At 46.0% G+C, this 26,491-nt stretch overlaps 1 protein-coding gene across 8 annotated transcripts in view; it reads right to left on the bottom strand.

The window, feature by feature from the left end:
- Nucleotides 1-26,491, bottom strand: part of Arhgap17 (Rho GTPase activating protein 17) — an 89,340-nt gene that overhangs the window by 42,022 nt on the left and 20,827 nt on the right. For 7 of the 8 annotated variants that reach the window (XM_036191468.1, XM_036191462.1, XM_036191442.1 and 4 more), the window contains exons 2-4: nucleotides 8,517-8,556; nucleotides 4,753-4,857; nucleotides 1,179-1,252 (exon numbers count right to left, since the gene is read on the bottom strand). In XM_036191468.1, the coding sequence (XP_036047361.1) occupies nucleotides 1,179-1,252; nucleotides 4,753-4,857; nucleotides 8,517-8,556 (219 nt within the window). Of the gene's footprint in view, nucleotides 1-492; nucleotides 571-1,178; nucleotides 1,253-4,752; nucleotides 4,858-8,516; nucleotides 8,557-26,491 lie in introns of those variants that run through there. The other variant, XM_036191477.1, reaches the window with a different exon arrangement.

Below are 26,491 nucleotides of genomic sequence, written 5' to 3' on the forward strand. Positions count from 1 at the left end.
TGCAAAAAGGTCACTCACTCTGTGTGGTTCTGTGTCTGTTACTGAGTCTAGCCTTAGCAATGCTTCCTCTAGAGTTAACACCAAAACTCGGTCTGCAGCTTACCCAGTACAGATGTGGCTTCCTTCCCAACACCACACAAAGACAAGGTTCTCAACTGCACATGAAATGGCTGACCCCATAGGACAAGAATATGGTGCCACTTGAACACCACTACTTCTTTTTGTTTTCCTTAAACACACAGTTGGTGTCTCTCCAGAGGCCCAGGCCTCCCTCTTGCCTTTCTTCTGCACCATGCTCCTCCAGCTCTCTGGGGAGCTCTTTCAGCAACAGAAAGGGGATGGTGTGGTGAGAGGTGGCTGTGGTATCACAGCCAAGCTGAACAGTTTGAATACAGGCTTTGTGCTCTGCAGCTGTGTGGTCTCAGGCAGTCTCCCTACCCTTCTCTTGCCAGCGTCCCTCATCTGTAAAATGGAAGCATTAGTACTGCCTACCTCCTAGGCTGTTCTGAAGGCTAAGTGAACCAGGACTTGGGCAGAATTCAGCACTGGGCTTTGTACAGAGCATCACTGCTGTGAGGAAATGACAGTAGTACAGGAAGCAAAGATGGAAACCTGCATAGGCTTTAATTTCAAAAGACTTAAAATGTTCTAAACACACATGCACACACACACATAATAAGAATTCCAATTATCCAGATATGATTATACATCATACCACCATAGACCCATAAGTATATAATTATCTATGTGTCGATTAAAAATAAAAGTATATTTAAAAAGAAAATAAACTAGGTATAACATTTTGAAGTTAAAACAACCATCACATAAGCCAAATAATTCAGGAAATTCATTCTTTTGAGACCACCACCACCACCTTCTGTATTTTGACGGCCATTCTGAAAGTGAGTCTGAAGGACTTGTCAGTACTAACTCTGAGCCTACACTGGCATGGGCAAGTGCACAAGTTCATGTGCAAGCACTGGGGAACAATCCTGACCCCTTGGGTGGTCCCAATTCCCCCCAAGCTTCTAGTAGAGAAAGACATCCCCAGCACCCCAGCTGCTCCCCCAATGAAAGGGCCCCCACTGCTGTGTTCCAATTCCTATGGTGGCTGCCAGATACAGCAGCTGCCCCTCCCCCAGCTCCAGGCCAAGGGTCCCCAGAAGCACGACTCTTACCCCAGGAGAGACTCTTCGAGCTGGGCTGAAGCCTCCTGCATGGTTTGGGCGAGCGCTGTCAGAGGAAGCTTCTTCTGTAAGGCAAAGACAAGGTGGGTTTTCATCGGATGTTTTGTTCTCACTGGTCTGCTCCAGGTCACTCTTGGTACCCCTGCCTCCAGGCAACCTGCACAAGGAATAGAGCTGTCCCTGTGGCTCAGCCTGTGGCTGTCCTTGAACTGAATTAACTTAGGTGCATGCCTGGCACACAGGGTGTGTTCAGCACATGGGGAGTGTCCCCACATGGGGTGTGCTCACCAGGGGCTCAGCAGCTGCTACTGTTGCTGCTACTATTACTGTTACTAATTAATCAGGTGCATAGAGACTGAGTATCACTTATCTGAAATCTTGAGACCAACATGTGTTTCAGATGTTTAGACTTTGGAATATGTGCACTGCCTTTACTGGCTAAACATCCCCAACTTAAAAATCTAAAATGTGAAATGGTCCAAAGTCTGTACTCACAAAGATTTCGATTTCAAGGCATTTTGGACTCAGATTTTAATTTTTAATTAAAAGTTAAAATTATTAAAAAATAATTCACCAGGTGGCAGTGGCACATATGCCTTTAACCTTGTAGGCTCCCGGAAATGAACTCAGGCCATCAAGGATAGCAAGTACCTTTACCAGCTGAGCCATCCTGTCAGCCCTAGTTTGTTTTTGAGACAGGGTTTCCTAGATCCCGAGCTGGCCTTGAACTCACTATGTAGCCAATGGTGACTCTGAACTTCTGATCCCAGGGTGCTATAATTACAGGCAAGTACCGCCACACCCAGTCTTCATGGTGCTGGGGACTAAAACCAGGGCTTCATGCATGTCAGGCCAGCACTCTACCAGCTGAGGTATAGCCCTAAGCCCCCAGATTCCAGAGTTTCAGACTGTGTTCTATGAACAGACCTTGTTCTCTAAATATCATCACAAGTAAATGTAATAAAATGCAACTGCAAAACTTAGGCGAGAACATTCTTAATCTGGGTCTTGATTTGGCGAAGGTCCTAAAATTCAGCTTTAAATATCTAAAAATATCTGAACAACTTTTGTGGTGTTTCTATACACAAAGTCAATCATTTTCCTATCAGAGATCTGTTCTTAATAAGTAGCAGGATCATCTGACCAGGGAACTCAGACCCAGATGTGAAGTGGCTAGCCTGGAGCCTCACAGAGGGTGGAAGTACAGGCCTCAGTAGAGATCAGCAAGAGGAGCCCCAGCCTGGCTGGTATTATCTCAGAGTATCTCAGAGTATCCCAGAGAAGAGGCTTGGAAAGTAACAGAGAGGCTGCTTCGAACAACATGGTGCTTGCAAAACGATGCTTTCATTCTGCAAAGCCATCTATCTCATTCTGTTTTCCCAGGGAAAAAGACACATGTGCCTTTTTAGAGTGCCTATTGCCTGCTTTCCTGCATGCAGTGGCTTGTGCCATTGGGAGGACTTCTAGACAGCTATCCAAGAAAGTACCAATAGTGGTGGTTCTGGTAGGGGAGGGAACAAGACTGGGACAAACTTGACTCATGTTCTTTTGTGCATTCTGAATTGAAGTTTATCCACGCGCTGGCTGGAGAGATGTCTCAGCAGTTAAAAGCACTTGCTGCTCTTCCAGAGGACCTGGGTTTGATTCCCAGCACCCACAAAGAGACCACTATGACTGCCACGCGCTCAGAACAGAAAGATATGAGCATAACTGAGGATAAGTCACGGTTTAGGTGATCTCCTTTCGTAAAGAGATCAAACATGAGATCAACGTAGTAATCAAGGGGCAGACTTCATGCAATTCTAGAACTCCATGGGTCTGTGGAGGGAAAAATCACGAAGAACCTATTTTGTAAATGTCATTCATGATCCCTAACTCTACAGCCGAGATCCTGTTTCCTGGAATACATACACAGGAAATTCTGCTGGATGAATCATCTTATTAATGAAAGCATCTATCCACACTGAAACTCCACAGAGAAGAACCAGGCTTCCCAGGAGTGAACGGCTCTTCTGCCACCAGAGGGGGACTGAAAAGCTGTCCACTGGTGACATGGGTGCCAACTGCACGGGAAGGCCAGCTGGGCGCTCCCAAAGGCTCACTTTATGAGCTCTGCTGTCCACGGAGGCTCACAGAGCTGAGAAAGCCACTCTCCATCTCTCTTCCCGTCCTTTGCCTTTTCCCACGTGGTGGAGCTATTTCTGTACCCTTGAGAGTTGTATCTGTTTCCTGGAGCCCCTCTCCATGGCATATGCTCTCCTGAGGATTCCTATTTTTTCTCACCACTGTCATGGAAACTCTTCTTGACTCTTCAAGGAGCCTTTTCTTTGGCACATTTGCTTGAGGTTGTAAAAAGACACTAAATATGGGACATTTCAGAAATGAGGATGCAGCCCCTTGCTCCCACTGCTGGCATGTACCCACTACCACCAGCAAGTCTGCTCTTCACAGCCAGGCACCGAGCCCTCCAAGAAGCCCACCTGACTGCTTCCTCTGCTCTCTCCTCCCAGCCCGCCCACAGCATCCTATGCACATTTTATTCACTGTGTTGTTTCACGGTTACTCAATGGCGGCACCCATCGCACAAATGGACCATGAGCATTTATCCATTTTGTGTCTCTAGCACTCGAACACAATAGATATTTGATAAAAAATTCGGTTTGTTTTTAATGAACAGGAGTGACGTTGGGCAACCAACAGAAAAAGATGGGACATGGCTGTGTAAAGGACACAGATTTATTTCGGGACTACTGGGTATGATGTGGTTGGACTGCAGTGGGAATGAGAAGAAGCAAGGGACGAAGAAGCTGTGAGGCAAAATGGGATTAGCATAAAAAGAGTTTAAGTCATGCCAAAGAGTCCGGATTGAATTCTAGGCGATGGTCACCAACAGACTCCCTTAAGAGATCCCACTAGTTTTCTGGGCACCTCCTTATGTCCAGGTATGCTACCAGCACCACAGAATATTCAGCCTCTCCCACCTTTGCAACTGACTCTATAATCAGACTGAAGACTGACTGGAAAGGATGAAAACTGAAGGCAGGAAATATGGTTCAGAAGGGAACCAGGAAGACGGCCCACACAGTTCAGTTCAGGTATTTGTGATAACCAGGTCTCACCTTAAAGAGCCGGTAGGAACGAGGAATTTAAAGATATCCACAACGAGAGTCACAGGGCTGCCTAGCAAGGCAGCTACAGGAGGGCAAGGATGGAAGGTCAGTGGTGCAGAAGCCAGGCTGGCGGAGGAGCGGCGGGGACAGAAGCGATGACTCAGTCTGTGTCTGAGGGGCAGACCAACGCAAGCATTCCTGGACCCACAAGTGTATGCAAATGCCCACTCAGTTTACATAATTGCGGAACCCTAACTGTTGTGCAAGCCAGGGAAAACCTTGCGCCCTCTCAGTAGCTGTGGGAAACAAAAGAAGGGTGACACAGATATTTGCCAATATCTTGATGGGCTCTTCCTTCTGTGATGTCTGGTGATTAACAGAGCCACAAACGCTGGCTTCCTGGTGTGTCGCTGACTGTCATCTGAATGCAGCTCCCAGATGCATCTAATACTCACATGTCTCCTCTCGGCATCCGTGCCATGCTGACCCTGGAAGCATGCTATCAAACGTTTATGCGAATGGTGGCACATGGACCGCACAGTGTCCAGGCGCCGTTCAATCTGTCAAAGCAGAGACAAAAGAGCCATTTAAAGGTCTTACGGAGAAATTTAGTTTCTTCCACATTTGGTGTGTGCATGAAGGTAGAAAAAGCAAGCTGCAGTAAAACGTCACAGCTCTTGGGTGTTGACAGACAGCTCCTATTCACTCACACCACCACTCTCGCTGCTGACGCTTGGTAGTCCTGGGTTGTAGGAGGCTGTCCTGTACACTGTGGTGTGTTCAGCAGCATCTCTGGCCTCTACCTATTAGATGCAAGGAACACGCCACTCCTCAAGAGGTCAATATCTTCAGGAAAACACAGAGCTGATTTCTATGTACTTAAATGTTCTAGACCCCTCCAAAGCTGAATCTCCTCAGGCTAAAAAGACAATCATGACTATGTCTATGAGGCCAAGTAGTGGCAGTCAGTTTACCGGCCAGAGCAGCATCAAAGTTCTGGGTCCAATCAAACAAACTCCCATTTATAGTCACACGGGGAAAGTCAATAGCAGCACCAGAAGCATACAGGGCTGCAGACACAAAATCCATGTAGCACAACCCAAACAAGATCAGTATCCAAAACCTTCTCCCATATTAGGTTTCAGATAGGTTTTGGTTTCTGTTTTAAAGGGGCCCCCTCAGCAGAATGGACACCCAGCAGTAAGAAATACTGATCCAGGGACCCACGCATCTTGAATAGCCTCTGAAAACAAGGCTGCTGAGATATAGTTGTTTATGGCAAAGAGAGCTGCTTGTTACAGGAAGGAATGTCAAAAATGTGTGTTCTGATGACTCATGAAGAGTGAGAGCAAGCCTCAGGGACACTCTCTATTCTAGTGAAAAGTCAGCAAACTCAAAGCAGAAGACATTTGCACCCCTAGTCTGCCTTGTGCCTGTTTCTCAAAGGTCCCTGGACACTAGTAGCTTCTCTTCAGATCCAAGCCCCACTCATCAGGACTGTGACATGTAGACAGGTTGACATTCAGGAGCACGTGCCATAGCACCGCCCCATCTACAGTGGCCACAGGTCAGAGCATCAGAAACCAAGCAGTCTCCATCTGCCACAAGAGCAAATGAATCACTGGACTCCTGGAACTTTTTACCAATATGTCAACACCATGAGGACAGGAATCCTGTCTGTTTTGTTCACTGGTCTTCCCCATGTGCCTCCTCCAGTGGCTGCCACAGGATCAAAAGGTTTCTACTTTGGCTATGGTGGACAAGTACCTAGTACTCTCCTGTGCCTGGTATTAGAAAAGCAACAGGGAATACATTCCAGTCTCTCTGCCTGCTGAGATCCACAGCCTCCTGGGGCATCCCATAGTACTAAAATAATCCCATACTAATAAAATAATGGGAAGTCATTAATTAGCCCAAGGGGCAAAGACTGTCAACATCCTCACTGGACAATGGTGGAAACTTAGACACTGGGGGACTAACTCAACCCTAGGCCACAGGGCCAGTTGGAGCCAGACCTGGTAGTTGAGTTAGCACTGGAAACCAGTGTTTTTTGCTTTTTTCTCCTTCAAATTAAAAACAGCAGAAAAGAGAGAGGGAAAACATCTGTAGCACTTAACAAACATCTGTAGCACTTAACAACAGACAACAAAGAACAGTCTGTGTTATCAAACCAGTGTGTTTCAGAGGGGGCAAAGCTTTCACAGCCCACAAACAATACTGGACAGTTACCCCTGAGTGCCATCAGACCTTGGTTCTCCTCCAGCTACAAAGGCCTAATCTCAGAACTTCAAGGAATAAATGAAATCATGTATATTACTGGGGCAGGATGGCATGAAAACCCTAGCTAGAACTTGGCCAACACAAACAGTACTTCAGCAAGTCAGAAAATGAATTTAAGATACATGCCCAAAACTAAGAAATGTCAAGAATGTAATTCTTTAACAAATTTTTCTTGTTTTGTTTTCTGAGACAAGGTCTGACTATATAGCAGAGGCTGGCCTTGAACTTAGAACATCCCTGCCTTTAAAAAAAAAAAAAAAAAAAGAGCTTTAAAAAATGTACCAGGCTAGAGGGAAAACACAGGCTTAGGCTCTAGGTTCAATTCCCAGCACCAAAACCCAGCTCAAGTGGCCTTCCACATCCATGGATTTAACATCATGGATTAAGTAACATTCAAAGAAAAAAACTTTTTGCAAGATCATGTGTGTACTTTTGTGCTGTTCTCTAAACAACACAGCATAAGAACTATGTATGTACACAGAACTAACATCGTTTAAGGCTCTGTGAGTAATCAAGAGGGATTTAAAGTACAGAGGAGGCTTGGATGAGGCTAAGTGGCAGAGTACTTGCCTACTGTAAGTGAATAAATAAATAAGGATGCCATCAAAAGGATGTGTACAAGTGAAATTCAAATGTTGCACTGTTTTGTATGAGGACATCCAGAATTAATCTGTCCATGGAAACCAAAATGACTCTATTCTACCTGCAGGTGGCTGACACGGTTGGAGATGTTTGACAGGCTGTGCTGGAAGCCCTTTCTGACTTATACCGGCTCCTTTTCTCCACGGGAAGGGACAGACAGTCTGCTGGGGCCAGACTCTTGGTCTTTAGAGCCTCACTTGAGTAGGCAGACTGCTGTGTAAGCTAAGGAACCACAAGGCAAGCAGACAGGACAAACACCTTAACACAGACTCCATGCAGCTGAGGCTCGGCCACCCTGAGCCTTCTGTAATTGGTAGATGTGAGCAGAGATGAAGCATAAAAGGCCAAAGTCAGGGAAACTTCTTGACAGATGGAACAGAGTGACCCTGGCCAAAGTCTCCTGGCAGGAAAAGGAAGGAAGGTATGAGCTGACAACACAAAGTGTCCCAGACCTCCAGGGAATTATGCTAGAACTGGTCATATCAATACAAGCCTAAACTCCCAAGACCCAGGCAGCCCAGAGATGGGGAGAAACAGCACAAACGGGAGAGACTCGTCAAAGCTCGAGGCTGGAGCCACTGGGGCCTCTAGCAGTGGGCAGAACCTGTCCCATCAGGGGAAACATCTCAGCAGTGGATCAGGGTGGCAGCCTGCCCAGGGTCTATGGCCAGGCCACCATGCCAGTGGACTGACCGGGCTCCACCCCATCCCAACACCTGGCACTTGGGAGCAGGACTAGCCCCATGTGAACTCCACAACATGACAGGGGTTTCGGATGCCCTTCCTCTCACCATCCCATCCCATGCTTCTCTGTCCCTACTCAACCCCATGCTAATTAGTTATTCTGTTCCACCTAGGAAAGAAGAAGCGAAAGGCCTCACAAGTGTCAAGTCTCACCATGTCTATGTCACCCCCAGCCCCCAAGTCCTCCCTTCTAGCTATCTCCTTTGGTAGGTTTGGAACCCAGGGCTTGTGCATGCCAAGGAAGTGCTTTACCAGAGTCACACTGCCAGTCCTAGATCTACCATTTGTTTCATTTCATGTCTTTAAAGAGACTGTTTTAAGACAACTTTATGTTGACAGGCCTGGAGGTGCAGACCTCATCAGAGGCTAAGGCAGGAAGACTCGAGTTCAAGGCCTGGAGGGGCACAGAGTAAGTTCAAGGCCAGACTGGGTCAAGCAGTGAGAAAACAGCTAGTGGTGTAGCTCTGTGGTAGAGCGCTTGCCCAGCATGCATGCATGCTTGTGGCCTGGGATGTGATCCCTAGTCCGGAGAGAAAAGAATGTATTTTGTTACCTGTAGCAGATCTTCACTGAGGACTTCTGTTTTCTCAGCTCTATGGGAAAAATGAAATTCAGAATTAGAAGTGCAAGGAAAGTAACCTGTGAAACTTAAATATGGGTAACTGGGGATTTCCAACCGAGCAGGCACGAGGAAATTTACATTAGAGGGCAACTTAAGCAAGATTGAAGGGAACCAAACAAAAAGACTGAACAGCAATCCAACACAAGAGGCCATGTGTGGGACAGCGGCCCTCAGCCTGCTGGGGACAGTCACTCACAGCCTTTCTCCAGGGCTGGTCACACAGATTCTAGACAGACTCCGTGTGTCTGGAGTGCGACCCTGCATTATGGAAGTCCACACAGGCGGTGCTTTGAGAACCCTCTTCTGACGGCTCAACTTCAGGCACTAAAATGATCATCTCTAAGTTTTCACAGCCAGCCCTACGAGAAAAATCTGTCCTAAATCTCCAAAGCTTGGGCCTCACAGCAGCAATGCTCCTCCTCATTTCAAAGGGAAAGAAAGCTAGTTCCCAGGGTTCTCTCTCTGTGGAGCTCAGAGCAACTGATTCACTGAACTTCACAGAGAATGGGATGCAGCCAGCTCTCAGAAGAAGGCATACCTAGGCTGCTGGAGTCCAAAGCTGAAGAAAACTGCCCAGAGAACCAAGTGCTAAAGGCTGGCTGCCATTTTTAGGAAGGTGATTCTTAGTAGATCTGGCCTAGTTGGAGAAGCTAGGTCATTGGGCAGCCGTTGGGTAAGATATGGGGATCTCAGCCCTTTCCCATCTCTCCTGTTTATGTTTTGTTTTGTTTTGACACCATGCAGTGAGCAGGTCTTGCTTGTATTACCATGATATTCTGTGCCACCACAGGCCCAAAGCAACAGAGCCAGGTAACTAAGAACTTAAACCTATGAAGCCAGGAGCCAAAATAAACCTTTCTTCCTTATTTGTTTGACATGGGTATATGTGCTTATGTGTCCATGTTCCCAAGTGTATGGAAGCACATGTGTGCACAGGTATACACATACATGTGGAAGCCAGAGGTCGATGCCTAGTGTCTTCCTCAATTGTTCTCCACCTTATATACTGAAGCAGTGTCTCCCACTTGAACCCAGAGCTTACTGATCCAGCTAATCTAGCAAGGAGTCTTGTCCTGAGGATGCCACATCAGGCTACCACATCAGTTTTTTTACCTGATGGCTGGGGGGCCTGAAGTCTGGTCCTGGCATTCTCTTGGCAAGCACCTTACCCACTGAGCATCTCGCCAGCCACTCTTTCCTCAAAGTACTTGCCAGTACTTTGTCACAAGCAGAGAATGCTTCTCTCTGCAGTTCATAGGGCTGCTTATTGACATAAAACCCGAAATTACTAGAGTCTAAAGTATTATTTGGGGATTTGCTTCAATTAATGATTTGAGAAATTGTTTGCAATACCTACCAAATTTCCATTAAAAATGAACAAGGAGAGTTTCAAGGAAAGAGAAAATTCTCAATAGTTAGGGGAGTTTAGAAGAGGCCCAATGAACTAGAAACTGGAGGCCCTCCCTGACTTTCAAGAGAGGGTCTCACTATGGAACAATGGCCTAGAACTTACTATGTAGATCTGGCTGGCCTCAGATTTAGAGATCCTGCCTCCCAAGTGCTGGGGCTAAAGGCGTGTACCACATACCTTGCAGAAATGACTTTTTCCCCCCTTTTTTGAGACAGGGTTTCTCTGTGTAGTTTTGGTGCCTGTCCTAGATCTCACTCTATAGGCCAGGCTGGCCTCGAACTCAGAGATCCACCTGGCTCTGCCTCCCAAGTGTTGGGATTAAAAGCGTGTGCCACCACCGCCCAGCAGAAATGACTTTTTAACGAACTACGGCAGAATGTAGGGATGCATAATCTTAGTCTTGACCCAATATAAAAGAAGGAAAAACTGGACAAACAGTGAGGGACACCATTAGAATGACCTAAAAACACGCTCAGAGCAGCCCCACGCGTGAGCGAAGGAGAGAACTATCAGTGCCCCTCCAGCCTACGCTGGGGCAGTGGCATGTTTACTGCAGTGGGCATTGCTACAGAAGATTCCAACACCAGGTGTGATACTGTGTCCCAGTTAACCTGGAGATGCCTAGAGGAGTGGCTCACTTACCACATTTTGCAGTCACCAGAACTCTGCCCTGACTCAAATGCCTCCCTGGGCCAGAGGAGCAGAGGCTGGAGAGAGAGCCAAAGCCCCAGTGAGCAAAGGTGGAGCTCTGAACTCCATGAAGGAGGTCCAGAGCACCAGTCAGCACTCTTAGCCTTGGCTTGAGTGGCTTGGACACTGCTGAAGTGCCAACACTGGTAATCATCCCAGCCAGGGAAGGACAAGAGGGCCCCCACCCCCACCCGCTGACTAGGAGATCAAGCATGTACTTCAAAGGAGGCCCAAGGTTAGTCTTGAGGGAGACTAACCTCCTGGTATGAGATCCCCCAATACGTGCAGTACCCAGATCCTCTCACATCTCTTGCCAACAGCTTCGACCCTCCTTTAGTAAAAGACCATCCTTTTTCCTCTCTCATCAGGACCCAGAACTCTGTACAGTCTGATCCTACTTCAGTCTGATCCTACTTCAATTCAGAAGTGCTTAGGCCCGAGGCCTATTAAACATCCCCCAAATCTAAAAGACGAGGAGACAAATCTCTTACGAACCATCTAACACATAACAAGCAGAGTGAGACTTGGTCTGTAATCCCACTGTGGGCGCCAGAAGTAACTGAGAGGGATGGTTTAGTTGGTCCACTGTGTGTGGTTTTCTCCAATTCCTCGTTCAATGACCTCCTATGGGCAGACTTGAAATCAAGCGTAAGGGCTGAGTACAGCTTGGATAAAGCCTGGCATACACAAGGCCCTAGGTACAACCCCTAGGATTAAAAGTACAAAAACAGAAAAATAAATATAATACAATCACCACAAACAATTCAAATTATTGCTTTTTAAATTTTTGGTTGCTTGGAATTTGTTACAATTATTTTTTGTTTTGTTTTTTGAAGCAGAATCTCATGTAGCCCAAGCTGGCCTCATTATGCAGTTAGTATGACCTTGAACTTCTGGTCTTCCCGCTCCTACCTCCCAAGTGTTGGGACTATAGAGGTGTACTATCATACTGTGGAGATTGAGGTTTTTAAGATGTATGTATTTACAAGCACAGTGATATAATAATGTGTGGGAGGCCAGTTCCCACCATTTAAAAGGGTTCCTATGAGGAGGAGAGATAAGAAACTTTTAGATAGAAAGATAGTGAAGAGGAGAAAGAAACACAGGGCAGCTTCAGGAGGGCCCGGATCAAAACCCAACGGCCCCTTCTGCCTCTTCAAAAGGGCTTTTTATAACAATGCCAAGGGGTGGGGCAAAAGACCTCCCCTTTGCTAGATCAAAGCACACCACATAGCCAAGTGTAGACCTTCCAAACACCTGGTAACCACGCCCATGGTCAAATCATCCCCTTATGCAGCCCTGCCTGGTAAAGCAAGCTCAGATTCTTGGACCCTGAGTAAGTTCTCACTAGGAAACCTCTGTGGGTCTCTACAATAACGACAAATAAAATTAAACACAACATAAACACAAAGCAAGTAATAACTTTAAAAAAAACCCTAAAAATGAAAGGCCCATTAGGAAGACAGTCACAATACACTACTATACTGAGCTACAAATGATTAATTCTAATAATTCAAATATCAAATAGTAATATAGCCAAAAATTATACCATGACTGTACTGGGAGAATGGTGGAAAAGTAGGGAGAGGGTCTACAAGAGTCCTCTAATCAAAGAATAGCAGTTTACACATACTGTTGATAAACACAAATAGAAGTCACTGTCATAATAAATGGCTATAATTCCTCACTAGCTGCTTCTGGGGCTGGAGACCCTCTGGAAAAGTAGAGATCAGGCTTGGGGCTTTGCAATTAGGCAAACAATTTATCAATAAACTATAACCCTCATCCAAATGGGGGAGAGGCAGAGGTTGAGGTCAGGTGTCTTCTTTGACCTCCACCTTATTGTTTTGGATCAGAGCTCTCCAAATCTGCCAGGCTGGCTCCTCAACACTGGTGTGAATCACCACATTTGGTTTGTTCTGTATGGGTGCTCGGGAAATCAAATGTAGATCCTCAGGCTTGCACAGCAAGAGCTTTCAAGACTGAACCACCTCAACTGCTCACCCACCTGACATTTTAAAAACAGTGTGCTGCCGGGCGGTGGTGGTGCACACCTTTAATCCCAGCACTCGGGAGGCAGAGGCAGGCGGATCTCTGTGAGTTCGAGGATAGCCTGGGATACAGAGTGAGTCCCAGGAAAGCTGCAAACCATGTCTCAAACAACAACAACAAAACCAAACCAAAAACAAACAAACAAACCAGTGTGTTATATTTTTTATGGTGAGCTTTGTACTGTCAGAATTACCTGTTGCTTAAGGCAATAGGTGCAACTATCAGTATCTACAAAAGCTAACAGAGTACCAAAATACTCAAGCCCTCAAAGTACCCAAAATAGAAAGGAAATCTGCAACATTAGTATCCTTTTCCCAAACTAACTTGGTCATTTGCTTTAAATTTAGAGATGGAACGGCAGAGATGGCTCAGAAGTTAAGAACACTGGCTGTTGGGGATTTAGCTCAGTGGTAGAGCACTTGCCTAGCAAGCCCAAGGCCCTGGGTTCAGTCCTCAGCTCTAATTAATTAATTAATTGACACTTGATTTGTAAAGTACTGGAAGCTGAGAAATACAATGTATGTATTATGTTAAAAGAGTTAACAACATACTGTTTAAAAATGAATCTGCCTGTTTTTGTCTTTGTGGATACTTCTTATTACATTTACAAAATTACTTTTAGAAAATGAATCAATGTGGATCTTAGTCAGATACTAGAGTTTACTGAAATTATTAAAAACGACCTAGAAATTAGGAAACATTGTTTTAAATTGGTTATCCTCTTTGTGGAGTGTAATTGGCAAATGGACAGCTTTCTCCACACAGAGATTCTCTGCTGGCCTGAGCTAGCTCTACTTCAGGTGAGAATCACTAGTGTCCTCACTACCAAAACTGGTCCAATGACCCAGTCTGCCCTCTTCAAGGGGATGACGGTCCAAGACTCTATGCCCAATTGTTGTTCATTAGTGTGTATTGGTGACACTGTCCAACACGTGTATAAAAGACTTCAATTTTACTTACACTGCCCCAATGCATATTCTCCAACCCTTCTTGGCGGTCCCTTCCTATTTCCTAACAGTCTCCTTTCTGTTTTTAGGAACAATATTTAAGGCATTCAACTTTACCAGAGATGAAAAATTCTTACCTGGGGAAAGGCCAGCAATTATTCAGAACCCCGGCCAAAGTGCACACTCAGTCAGGAAGCAAACCAGCTATAAAAATGTGCAAGATTTCCTAAGGTGTATTATATTTATTGACTATAGTGATTTCTCACAAGGTAAATGTGAATTGTGTAAACTCTGACTGGTTGTCATTATTTTTAACTTGTTAGAACAAAGATTGGGAACAATGGATTGAACTAAGACATCTAAAGATGGGGAATACAAAACAACTGTACAAAACAAGCCAATTGTACAAGATGTTTGCTAAGCAAGAGTTTTGAGCCAGACATCTTGCTACAGACTTCAACTCTGTACTGTCAGAGCCTCTTTGTGTCCAATGTTCTGTGCTTGAAAATACTCCAAAATTTCCTGTCTGTAACTGGAAACAATAACACTCAGGAAGGAACTTCCCACTCGCCATGCTACTCTGGGGCTTGTTTTTTCCTATGCAGGCCACTCTGCCATCTCACAAGGCATTCACACACAGCTTATTCCATGCAGAGGAATTTTTTCTTTTTCTTTTTAATTTGTGTGTGTGTTATATGCATGTGCGCATACATGTGTGTATAGGGAGGCTAGAAAAGGACATCAGGTGTCTTCTATCAATGAGACCTGGAGGTCACAGTTTGGTAATTAAGCGCCAGGAATCTGTCGGTCTCTGTGCCCCTTGCAGGAGTTACAGACTGTTACGTGGCTGCTGGAGATATTCAAACTAAGGTCATGTTTGTTCAGCACATGCTCTGATCTGCTGAGCCACCATACCTCACTCTAAACTACTCCCTCCCCAGGCAGGATGTTTCCCGTAGTTTTTCTAAAGTCTTAAGATCTCTCCCTATAGAACTCGCAGGCCTCAGAGTAGTGTTGTGTGTGCCTTCACATGCTTTCCTGTCCCTGGATGAGGTCTGGGAACGTTCAGCCCTCCAGTTATGGCCAACAGCAAGCTTTATTCAGCCCACTTACTGGGCAAAGAGAAAACATGAGTATTTCCAAACTGAAGCATTCAACTTACAAAAACAGGAAATGCTCAGAGTGGTGCATAAAAAACTTCTAGTTGGTTTGACAATACTCACATGGAGTCACACCAAATGCCACTGTTGTAAACTGTCATCTTGTCTCCTGCGATGCGCACCACTACACAAACACTTGCCTAGAACATCTGTTATGGGAACCACAGGCTTCCTAGTCGTGGCTAGCGACCCACAAGTGCACACTTGTGAGCTTCCAAGCACTGAACACTGCTGACCAGACTGTGGCATACCGTCTCTGAGAGCAGCCATCACTCCGCCCTGCTGCCCTGAGTGCAGAATTTACCTGCCACACAGCAGGGGCTGAGGGGTCCTCACTGGATGATGGATGGGTTCTGCCAAAAGCAAACTTTACTTCAAAGGAGGCAATAAAAAGATTCCAATGGAAGTAGGCAGAAAAGCAGACACAGAGTAGAGGACTGCCTTCCCCAGTAAAACCCACAATGACTAAAACCTAACCAGGGCATTATTTTTCAAAGTAAATCTGTTTAAAAAATTAGGAGCAAAGAAATGAACATGGTACTGCAGGCCTGAATCCAGTGCTCACAGTGGGAAGGTAGGAGGTCAGGAGTTCAAGGCCATCCTCAGATAACAGCAAGTTTAATGGCAGCCCCAGCTGTATTAAGATTACATCTATCCTTCCCTGTGATTCCCAACCAGAAGTGACGGTCACCTTACCACCACCCTAACACCCTGAGGGCATCGAGTTTGAGCTTGTGTTGGGAGGTTGCAACTGGTGTCTGGGGAGTGGAAGATGTGTTGGCCAATCGTCCCAGCAAGCTGCTTACTGCTAATCAGTTCAGAGAATCAGGGTCAGAGTCACCAGCTTGCATTAGTTCCCCACTGCTGCTGGAACAGACTGCCACAAGCAGAGTAGCTTAAAAATACACATGTATTATCTTGTAATTCTGAAGGTCAAAGGTTCAAAGTAGGGTTCACTGGGCAGAAATCCAGGTATTAGCACTGCCAAGCTCTTTTCTGGACACTCAGAGGAGAATCCACTTCCTTCCCTTTCCAGCTCCTGAAAGCCACCCACATTCCTTGGCCCTTCTCCTATACAGTTCAGGCCAGCAAAACGCAATGTGTACTCTGCTTTTCTTCCCAGTCATAGCCTCCTACATAGAACTGTCAGTGACTTCTTCCTTCCATAGTTACACACCCTCATGATGACAATGGGTCCACCTGTAAACCCAGTGTAATTGCCCCTCCATATGTGGACAGCCTTGGCTCCCTTCTGCTCTAACAAAGTCACACATGCACAGGTTCTGGAGATGACGGTGGACGCCCGTAGAGACAGCAAGCATCCTTTTGCCACCACAGATCCTACATATGGCCAGTGCCAAGATTGAAGAACCTGATTTCAATGACACACTCAAATATGGAATCATGCATATATGACACCTACCCACATAGGTCCCAACAGGCAGACACACCTGAGGAGCATTCTCACGGGTCAGAACCCTCAGCCCTACCTCATTGTTTTCATGGCCTGGCATGTAAACGCCTACATGTGCTATCACCTGTTTAGACGCACTGAGTGTCACTGAATGAAATTAAGGCAGTGTTTCCCAAGTCCTCCACCTTTCTGTGGAGTCTACCTGACTGTGACTTAAGACAGGTCCAGAGTATCAACCTCCATATCACAAAGAGTTCTACAAAGGCTGTAGGATACCTCTAAGAGCCCCACTGGTAGCTGAGACATCAAAGCTAAGCTTGCTGGGTGTATCTTAGGCCCTGATGAGCTGCCCCACCTCTGGTCTCTCACTCAATTCTTACAACAACTCTATGAGGTAGCAGCTACTTCTACCTCCATTTCAGGATGAGCAAAGTGAGGCTCTGGAAGTAACTTGCCTACAGCCACAGCATTAGAGGCAGAGATTCAAATTAAACCCAGCGCACCTCATCCTCAAGTCTTAGATAGTGGCTTGTTTATTCCAGAGTTCAGCAAGCTACATCTGCATGCCAAAGCCAGTCAGAGAAGCTAAGAGAGTTTGTATTTTTAAATAGTTAAGAAAGAGGAGGAGGGGGGGGGCGGGTTATAGTACTTGAAATTCAAATGTCAGCATGCAAGATTGTGTGTGTGTGTCGGTATATGTGTGATGGTGTTAAACTTCAACTTGCCACAACTTGAAATCACCTGAGAAGAACGCCTCAATTGAGGGATTGTCTAAATAGGGTGGCTTGTGGGCATGTCTGTGGGAGACTGTCTTGATTGTTGGTTGATATAGAAGGACCCAGCCCATTGTGGGTAGCACCATTCTCTAGGCAGGGGATCCTGAACAATGTAAGGGGAAAAGCAAGCCTAGAGCAAAAGAAACAGCAATAAGCAGACAACAGGGGGCACCCATGTCTTTCTGCTCTTGATTGTGGATGTGATCATCTGCTTAAGCTCACAGCTTGTTTTCTACTCAAGGATGAACTAGGACCTGGAATTACAAAACAATTAAACCCTTTCCTCCACCAAGCTGCTTTTGGTCAGGGTGTTTTATCACAGCAACAGCAATGAGGCTAGGACAAATAAACATGGTCTGTAAATAAAGTCTCCTGAAGCACTGCCAGGCCTCACTGCTTTATACTACCTATGGCTGCTGAGGCAGAGCTGAGTTAGTTTGTCATCAGGGCTCCAGGTACTCACTATCAGGGCATTTACAGAAAGCACATGCCAACCTGGTCCACACAGCAACTTTGACTGGGCTCAGCAGAGACGCTGAAAGCTAGCTCTCTTGGCATCACTCTGTGGACTGGTATATGGGGCTAGTCTCAGTTCTATTTTCTTTCTCAATATTCTACATTATATTCAAGACGTACCTACTAACTATGACAAATAGCGGTGGCTGAACTTCTAACACAGCCCCCAAGCAGAGGCACAGCTCAGGGCTGAAGACAGTGGTGACAAAGTGGAATGAGGAAGTAGGTCTCTCCTCATTCCACCTCCCCATCCTTCGGCACAGAAACAGTAAACTGTTTTCTCTCTGTTTATTAACAAACCCGGACAGCTCTCTATATAAAGAAGGACTCAGCTAATTTTCTTCTGGAAAGACCAAGAAAGAAATGTTCCAGGCCTGCAGACCACACTGTGCTACAGTTGTTCAGCGCTGCCAAAAGTAACCATAGATAACACATGGATTTCACTGCCCCAAGACTTCACCAAATTGATTCTTTCAGAGTTGAGGCTCATATTTCCAGCCCTGATGTGCTAACTGGGGTAAGCAAGTATACAGATGGGGTACCAATACTAACACCAAACATCAAGGCCATCCCATTGTCCCTGAGACCACACAGCTGCCTTCGGGTTATATGCTCATGTGTAAGATCACAGTCCTGTTCACACATCCACTTTGATATGTCATGAAAAAGAATCACCACAGAATGTTGAAATAATTTTTAATAAACTGATTTTTAATTCTAGTTATCTGTGAAGAACAAGGAAGCTTTGGCCGATCAAGGCATCCCAGTGCTCTCCACAGCCGGACACTGCACACATCATAAAAGACAGTGAAACCACAGGACAGCTGCACATAAAGTGGGTTTCAGTCCCTAGAAATTCAAGTTTGTGCAACATTATCATCTCCTGTTACAAACGCTTCCAAAACCCAGAGAGCTGCAGGTGCGGACTAAGTTCTTACTGTTTTCTCTCACCAGCTCTGCTGTCTTATTGAGCTGCTAAGAGGAATCTGAAATCTACTTAATTGGATTTTTAAAAATAAAAAGCCCTCTCCTACTTTAAACATCAAACAATTTGTTATACACTCCACTAAGTAGTTTCAAAGTCCTGCGTTTGCAGAACTCTAAGGGGTCACACAAGGCAGGCAGCTCCCATGCATGACGTGTAAAGAGGAAGGTGCTTCTCCTGGGGAAGAGCATACAGAAAGGATGTAAGCGATGGCACAGGCAGAGAGCTAACACTTCTACACACTGAATTCCAAAGCATACTGTTGGTCTGCTTCTCTACACTGGAGTTAAACCATTTACTTTTTACTTTAAAAGACACAAAGCCTTATCAACCCTAACAATCTTTTCAGACTATTATCTGAATCTCAGTGAATGACTAAGCCAACAGTGACACTTTATCGTTCTCTGACATATGTGAGTGTGTCCACAGCTTTCTGTCTGCTCGCTGGCCTTTTCCCCTCTGGCACGTGAAATGGAATCTATTTGCTAGCTCTACTCTAACCACGTGGCCTAAGTCTCAAAGCTCCACCAAAACTTCTTGCCTATGGCAAGGTCCAGGGCATCTTCTCTGCCACCAGCACACTGCACTTTTCTTGGTGTCCTAGAGGACTCTCCAGGTACCTCATTCCCTAGCCCATGTCAGTGGTATGTGTCACCCGCCTGGACCTGGACGAGAGTTTCAGATTGCAACTTTTCTTCTAGCAGTCAGAACAAGTAAGAAACATACAAGAATCTGCAAGGCAGACAGAACATGGTCACCATAGCCTACGGGCGAGGTTACAGGAAGGGGACCTATTTATTGCTATGTAAGGCAACAAGAGGCCAGGAGGAACTGAAAAACACACAGAAAAGTCTCCAGCAGCCTTCCTTAGTGGCTGAGCAATTACCTAGTGTGGAAGAGATATGAGAGGCTCTAGGGTCTACACACACACACACACACACACACACACACACACACACACACAGCCAAAAGACCACAAATTTAATGTTCAGCTGTCCACCCCTAAGCAGCTAACTCGGTACATCTTCACTTTGGAAAGTGAGTTTCCACAGAAATCAAGTTATAGATGACCACTGAGTTCCCAATTCAGCTCACAAAGCCTTAGCACACAGCTGAGGTGAATGGTAGCCCTTGGAGGGGTCTACTGTTTTTAGTGAGCCACTCCAGCCCCAGAGAATAGAGATGAAAAAATAAAAACAGTGGCTCCAGACCTGAGCTGTTACCACTCCTGGCACTCTGGAAGTGGCTGGAAAAGGCCACTGCCAGGAGCAGTAAGTGGGTCAGCAGCTGGCTGGGTGGAATGGTTATCGGGTTTCACTCCAAAAGGGCATGAGGGGTCTTACTCAAGGTGATGGGAAATTCACTAGAATTCAGAGTTGGACCTGTGTAACAAGTGGCTGTTAAGACCCCTACACAACCACGTGTCTCCTACCGGCACTGCAATCGCTGATGGACCAATCTCATGCACAGGGAAGGAGTCCCAGAAGATGCGGCTAAAAGCCCATCACGGAGGACAGTGCACTGTGAGAGCATTCCTCACATATCTATCTGTAGAGAAGCTGCCGCAAACACATCCTTGCTGCCAACCACAGGCACATGTCCAGGGCACAAGACTTGATAAAGGAGGGCGGTCACCACCTGATGGATTTACTGTTGCTCTAGTTGCACTTCTGTACTGTGATAAAATACCTTGACAAAAAGCAACTCAAGGGCACGAGGTCAGAGGTTTGTATCAGCTTACAATTCCGGGTTACAGTCCATCACTGAGGGGAATTCAAGGCGGCTAACCACGTAACACACAGTCAAGAGCAGAGAGAAAAGGATATACACATGATCACGGGCTTGCCTGCACTCAGCTCTATTTCTCCATCCTTATACAGCCAGGGAGCCCAAACCAATGGAATGGTACTGCCTTCACTGGGCTTGGTCTTCCCACACTAATTTAGGACAACACTCTACAGAAACACCCACAAGCCAAGCAATGCAGACAATCCCTCATTGAGACGCTTCTCCTAGATGATCCTAGCTTATGCCAAGTTGAAAATTAAAGCTAATCATCATAACTACATTTTCATTGTTATTTTAGAATGTACTTCTTAAACCAGGCATGGTGGCACACACCTTTAATCCCAGCACTCAGAGGCAGAGGCAGGTGGATCTCTGAGTTTGAGGACAGCCTGGTCTACAGAGTGAGTGCTATAATAGCCAGGGCTAATAATAGAGAGACCCTGTCTAAAAAAAAAAAAGAAAGAAAAAAGAAAAAAGAAAGTAGGAAGGAAGGAAGGAAGGAAGGAAGGAAGGAAGGAAAGAAGGGAAGAAGGAAAGAGGTTAAAGAACAAAAAGAAAAGGAAAGAAAAGAACAACTTCATTTACTATGGCGGCGGCAGCCTCCTGCATCTCAAGCTTACTGACTCACGCTCTGATTATTTTCTCTTGGGAATGGCCTAGTCTCTTAGTATATGTTGTACAACAAAAGAAGAGACCACACCACACAGCCCAGGTACACAGCAGGTACATCATCTATGTGTAAGCATGCTCATAATGATTCTACAAAGATGAAACCACAGTACACTTCTGAGATGTGAACCTGCCCTTAAGGGAAACATGGCTCAATGTCCCCATGCCTGGACCCAACACAGAACCACTGAAAATTAGCAGCATATCCTACCTGACTCCCCCTTTTAAACATTTACAGTATGTATACATGTGTACATGTACATACATGCACTTGTGTTCAGCACTTTGAGCACATGTGGAGGCCAGAGGTCAATGTCAGGTGTCTTCTCTACAGCCCTCCGCCTCCCTGTTCCTTTCCTTTAAAGAAAAAGCTCTGCAGCTGGTCCCCCAGCACAGCTGGCACAGTGAGACACTGTAGTAGAAGTCTCAAGGGAGAGCAGAGTCATGAGGACAGAGCAGTGAGACCCTGCAGAGGACAGCACCAGGTACAGCGCCAGCCTAAAGCCTCCCATACACTAACTAGGTAGAGAGCATGCTCCTCCCAGCTCAGTGCTGCCTGGAGTACATCTCAAGGGTGTGACTACTCTTGCCTTCTTCTCTTCCAGGAAGTCATCCAGTGATAAGAATCTGGCTATGCCAGAGTCTGAGTTTCATTTCAGGGAAGGAAAGGAATTCAGCACATGATAGGAACCAGGAACTAGGTCTGTGGGGCCAGATACCTTTGACTTTGTGTGAGTGTCCATTCCACTGTTAAAATGGTAGTCATCATTACTCCAAGATGGAAATAAAATACCATCATACTGGTTATTTAGAAACACAATCTTTCTGGGTTTTTTTCATATTTATTTTTATTTTATGCATGTGGGTGTTTTGACTGCATGTATTATATATAATACAATGTGTGTGCCTGGTGCCTCCAGAGCCATTAGCGGGCACTGGGTCTCCTGGAACTGGAGTTAAGGATGGTTGTGAGCTCCCATGTGGGTGCTGGGAATTGAACCCGGGTCCTTTGGAAAAGCAGCCAGTGCTCTTAACCACTGAGCCACCCCTCCAGCCCCACCCCATCTCTGTGAGTACCTATCTCACTTACAATGGTCCCTGGCATTGTGATGGGACTGTCAGCTATTCAGAAGGGTACAACAAATGTGAACGCCCTTCAGATTAAAAACCACATCCTACTCCAAGATGACCTTTCCCAAGTTACCAAGTCATTCGAGCTTCTCTCGGGAAGAAGGTCCTGAGCAAAGGTCTCCTAGGAACAAAAGACACACTCTAACAGAGGGCAGGGGCAGCCCAGCTTTCAAGGGAAACGGGGTGGGTGTGATGACGCCTGTGGGAACCACCAGAGGGAACCACTGGCACACAATAACCAGGACATGGAGAGGCAGGATTGGAGGTGCAGTGCAGTCCTCCATTAAAGCCTCCACATCTTAAGCTGCTGAGCAACATCGGCTGGAGGAGGCAGTTCCCAGGTGAGTGTTCACAGGGCTAGAGCCAGCCTCTTCCTGGAAGCACCAGGCCCAGAATGAACTTGCCCTAAGGCTGGATTCAGATCTTAGATCCCCATTCATTCATTCACTCAGTATTTATGGAGGACACTAAATGTCAAGAACTGGAGAGGGGGAAAAAGACAGAAGTGAGTCAGTCCCCACCCTTGAGAAGTTCAGGAGAAAGACAGAAATGTCAACAAACAACCCCATTCACAGGAGAGTAATGGTGGACAGGCTTCCGAAGCAATCCCTGCAGACTTAAGATGGTGCTAGGAAAGGGTGTGGGCAAAGCCTTGTGGAAGGTAGAACTCAGCACTGCAGAGTAAGGCTCTGGCTACAAAAGCTGTGTCTTCTAAGGAACCAGGTTTTGAGCTTTTGAATAAAAACAAAAATTCTGATTGTGGCATACAGGAACGGAGGTAGGAGAATACTAGGCCTCTGCAGCTCTCAAGGCAGATTCAGGAACATAGACCCAGAGTCAACTAAGCAGCTATTTCAACAGGCTGGTGAGCACACAGCAAAATCACTGGCTGCAAACTACTCACCTGAGGAGAAACCCTTCAGAAAGACGGGGTGGGGGGGTACTGAGAAACCCTTCAGAAAGATGGGGTGGGGGGGTACTGAGAAACCCTTCAGAAAGACGGGGTGGGGTGGGGGTACTGAGAAACCCTTCAGAAAGACGGGGTGGGGTGGGTGGGGGTACTGAGAAACCCTTCAGAAAGACGGGGGTGGGGGTATAGAACCCTTCAGAAAGACGGGGGGGGTACTGAGAAACCCTTCAGAAAGACGGGGTGGGGGGGGACTGAGAAACCCTTCAGAAAGACGGGGTGGGGTGGGGGTACTGAGAAACCCTTCAGGAAGATGGGGTGGGTGGGGGTACTGAGAAACCCTTCAGAAAGACGGGGTGGGTGGGGGTACTGAGAAACCCTTCAGGAAGATGGGGTGGGTGGGGGTACTGAGAAACCCTTCAGAAAGACGGGGTGGGTGGGGGTACTGAGAACTAAAAGGCTGGGGAACTGGGATTCCTGGGCTAAGGGTGTAATTCAGCTGGCAGAGTTCTGATCTAGTATACATAAAGCATTAGACTTGAGTCTCTAAGCCAGAGGTTCTCAATCTGTGGGTCACAACACATTTGGGGGAGTCAAACAATCCTTTCACAGGGGTTGCCTAAGAATATCAGAAAACACAGCTATTTACATTAGGATTCATAACAGTAGCAAAATAATGAAGTAGCAACAAAATTAATGCTATGGTTGGGGGTCACCAGAACATGAGGAACTGTATTAAAGGGTTGCAGCATTAGGAAGGTTGAGAACCACTGCTCTAAGCATTACACAAACCAAGTGTGATGGTGCATGCCAGTAATCACAGGATGTGGGAGGAATAGGTGAGGACATCAGAAGTTCAAGGCCAGCCTGAGATATGGGACTCTGTTTCAACAATAAAAAGCCACACACCCCACTTAAACCTAGAATTCCTATCAAGAGAGCTCCCCGTTTAATATCAGACTGCCAATATTTATATTCAGAAAGGTCTCAGGAGCCAGGTATGGCTCAGTGGTAGAACACTTGGCTAGCACATACAAGGTCCTTATATCTACCCCAGCACCACAAAAAGAAGTTTAAAAACTTAACATATGACATTTATACATTATCATCTTTTATGAGAACACTCAATACACCACTAAAGTGATAAGAACCTTTACAGCCCAATCCTCACTTTCTGAGGCAGACACCCACTAGAATCATACCACGTGACCAGCCTCTGCACCTCAGAAAGAAGGGTCCTCAGCATAACACAAAGTTGGGTTCCTCTTCTATCCTCATGACAGATTCTGCTGGTGACTCCACCACAAACTAAGCATGTGGTCTTAAAATATAACCCTTCACCTTCCAGCCCCTCATTGTATTTATATTTGCATGATCATTCCCACACAAACTTTAAGAGACTACAATTAAATAGTCAAAAAGAGAATATCCAAACCTGCTTTGAAAGTGCAGGACCACCTCTACAAACATTTTCAAGATGTGAGCAGTACTGAGAACCTGGGAAACTGAGCTCATCTAGGCTTCTACAATAACAATAAGTCACAGAAGTAGCCCAGGAAGTTCCAAGATGAACACTCTCACAAAATGAAAGGAACATCTGTTCACTTGGAAAACTGGGGTGAGGCTGCTCTGGAGGGATGATGGGGAAATTCTGGGTGTAGAATACTATAAATCTTGACTCAATTTTTCTAAAGTTCAGGGAGCACTTGGTGGATAAAAAATTCTGTAGACATTCAAAATAGAAAACTCATTTCAAACATGTGAGTTTTTTCTCAAAAGGACCCACAGAATAACTTAATGGAAACTGAGTAGGGCTGTGGATTTAACCACAGCTGCTATCATGCACACTCACCACAGCCCTCTCATGATTTAGTCACTGAATAAATGTTTGTTTAGTTCCCTTCCATGAGCCATGAGTAAGAGATATGACTCCTGTCCTCCCAGAGTGTGAGGACTGTCGAGGAAAATGAATGATTTTCTTCTAGGTAATGAACGCTCCCACAGGGAAGTTCATGGCGCCCTGGATTCTCTCCACCATCACAGCTATCTACTGGGCCCATTCTTGTGACCTAGGTGCTCTGTTAGAAATAATTCTGTTAAGCCCAAAATAACTCTGTGATGTAGGTATCATTCTTCCCACTCTATAGGTAAGGAAACTGAGGCACAGAGAGGTGGCTTGCCCAGGTTTCACCAGTAGGTTCTGACTCTGGATGCCATCACTGAAGAGTGATGCTCTTAACCATCTAATATACTCACCTATTATGCCTCAGGATAGTCTTGAGAGTGACACTATTACTATACCCAGTTCCCAGATGAGGCACTGAGGCACAGACAAGTTAATTAACCTGCAGAACAGGGGATGTCACACAGGGGCAGAGTACTTGCCTAGCATACACAGGCCCTAGGCTCAATTCTCTGTTGATAAAAATAAAAAATCAAAACCACTTGCAGAGAAAGTTAGAAAACAGGAGGAACCTTGAACACAGATCCCAGATGTCAAAAAAAAGTGTTCTGAAAGAACTGACTTCTGAGGTCCAATCTAATGGGAGAGCTGGAAATGTGAACAATGGATAGTACAAGTGCCACGGCTGGTGCCTAAGATGAGGTGCATGGGGCTGCCAAAGCCAGGGAGCAAGCCAGGAAAACTCAGAGAGAGCTCCTATCCTGGCCTTGTTCTGTACAGAGGTAGCTGCACAGACCGCTGGGGGACTGGCAGCGTTAACATACATCAGTCATGAGGCCAACTGAGGCAATGGAACGCAGAGCCTGCTGAAGAACAGTGGGAAACCTGAGAGAACACCGTGGGGCTCTGGACCTTAAAGTATCAGACACCAGTCCTCTACTGCAGAAGGGCAGCAGGGCTGAGAACGCGCTCAGTGATGGACACAAGGCCTGCTAAACTCCAGGGTAAGGCAGCAGGGCAAGGACACACAAGACTGCCCAAAGCATAGGGAGACTGAAAAGCAACAACAAAGCCAGACCCAAACAACTGCCAGCTAAATGAAGACACTGACAGCCTAGAAGGGGCATGTCCTTCCTCCCACTTTCCATACACAGCTGGAATCTGGTCACAAACAACCACAGGATATAAACCCAGAAGACATTATAACAGTCAACAGAACTGGACTCAGAGATGGCAAAGGTACTGGCTGGAATTATCATGCAGGAACTTTAAAAGAATATGATAAATACATAAAAAGGGTTAGTAAAAAGATGAACAAAACACACGAGCAGATGAGGGATCTGGAAATGTACAGGAATTCTCCCAACAAAACCCCAGGGAGAATAAAGTAGAACAAAGTGCCCAGGATCTACAGGACAAAATCAAGTCTACCATTAATCTCTGGTGGGAAATGAGGACACAGGGACAGAAGAAACATTCTCTAAAGCATTTTCTAAAGTAGCTAAGGAGAGGCTGGAGAGATGCACAGTAGCTAAGAATGTCTGCTGCACAATCATG

This window comes from Onychomys torridus, chromosome 1, assembly GCF_903995425.1.
Source record: "Onychomys torridus chromosome 1, mOncTor1.1, whole genome shotgun sequence".
In the NCBI taxonomy this organism is placed as follows: domain Eukaryota; kingdom Metazoa; phylum Chordata; class Mammalia; order Rodentia; family Cricetidae; genus Onychomys; species Onychomys torridus.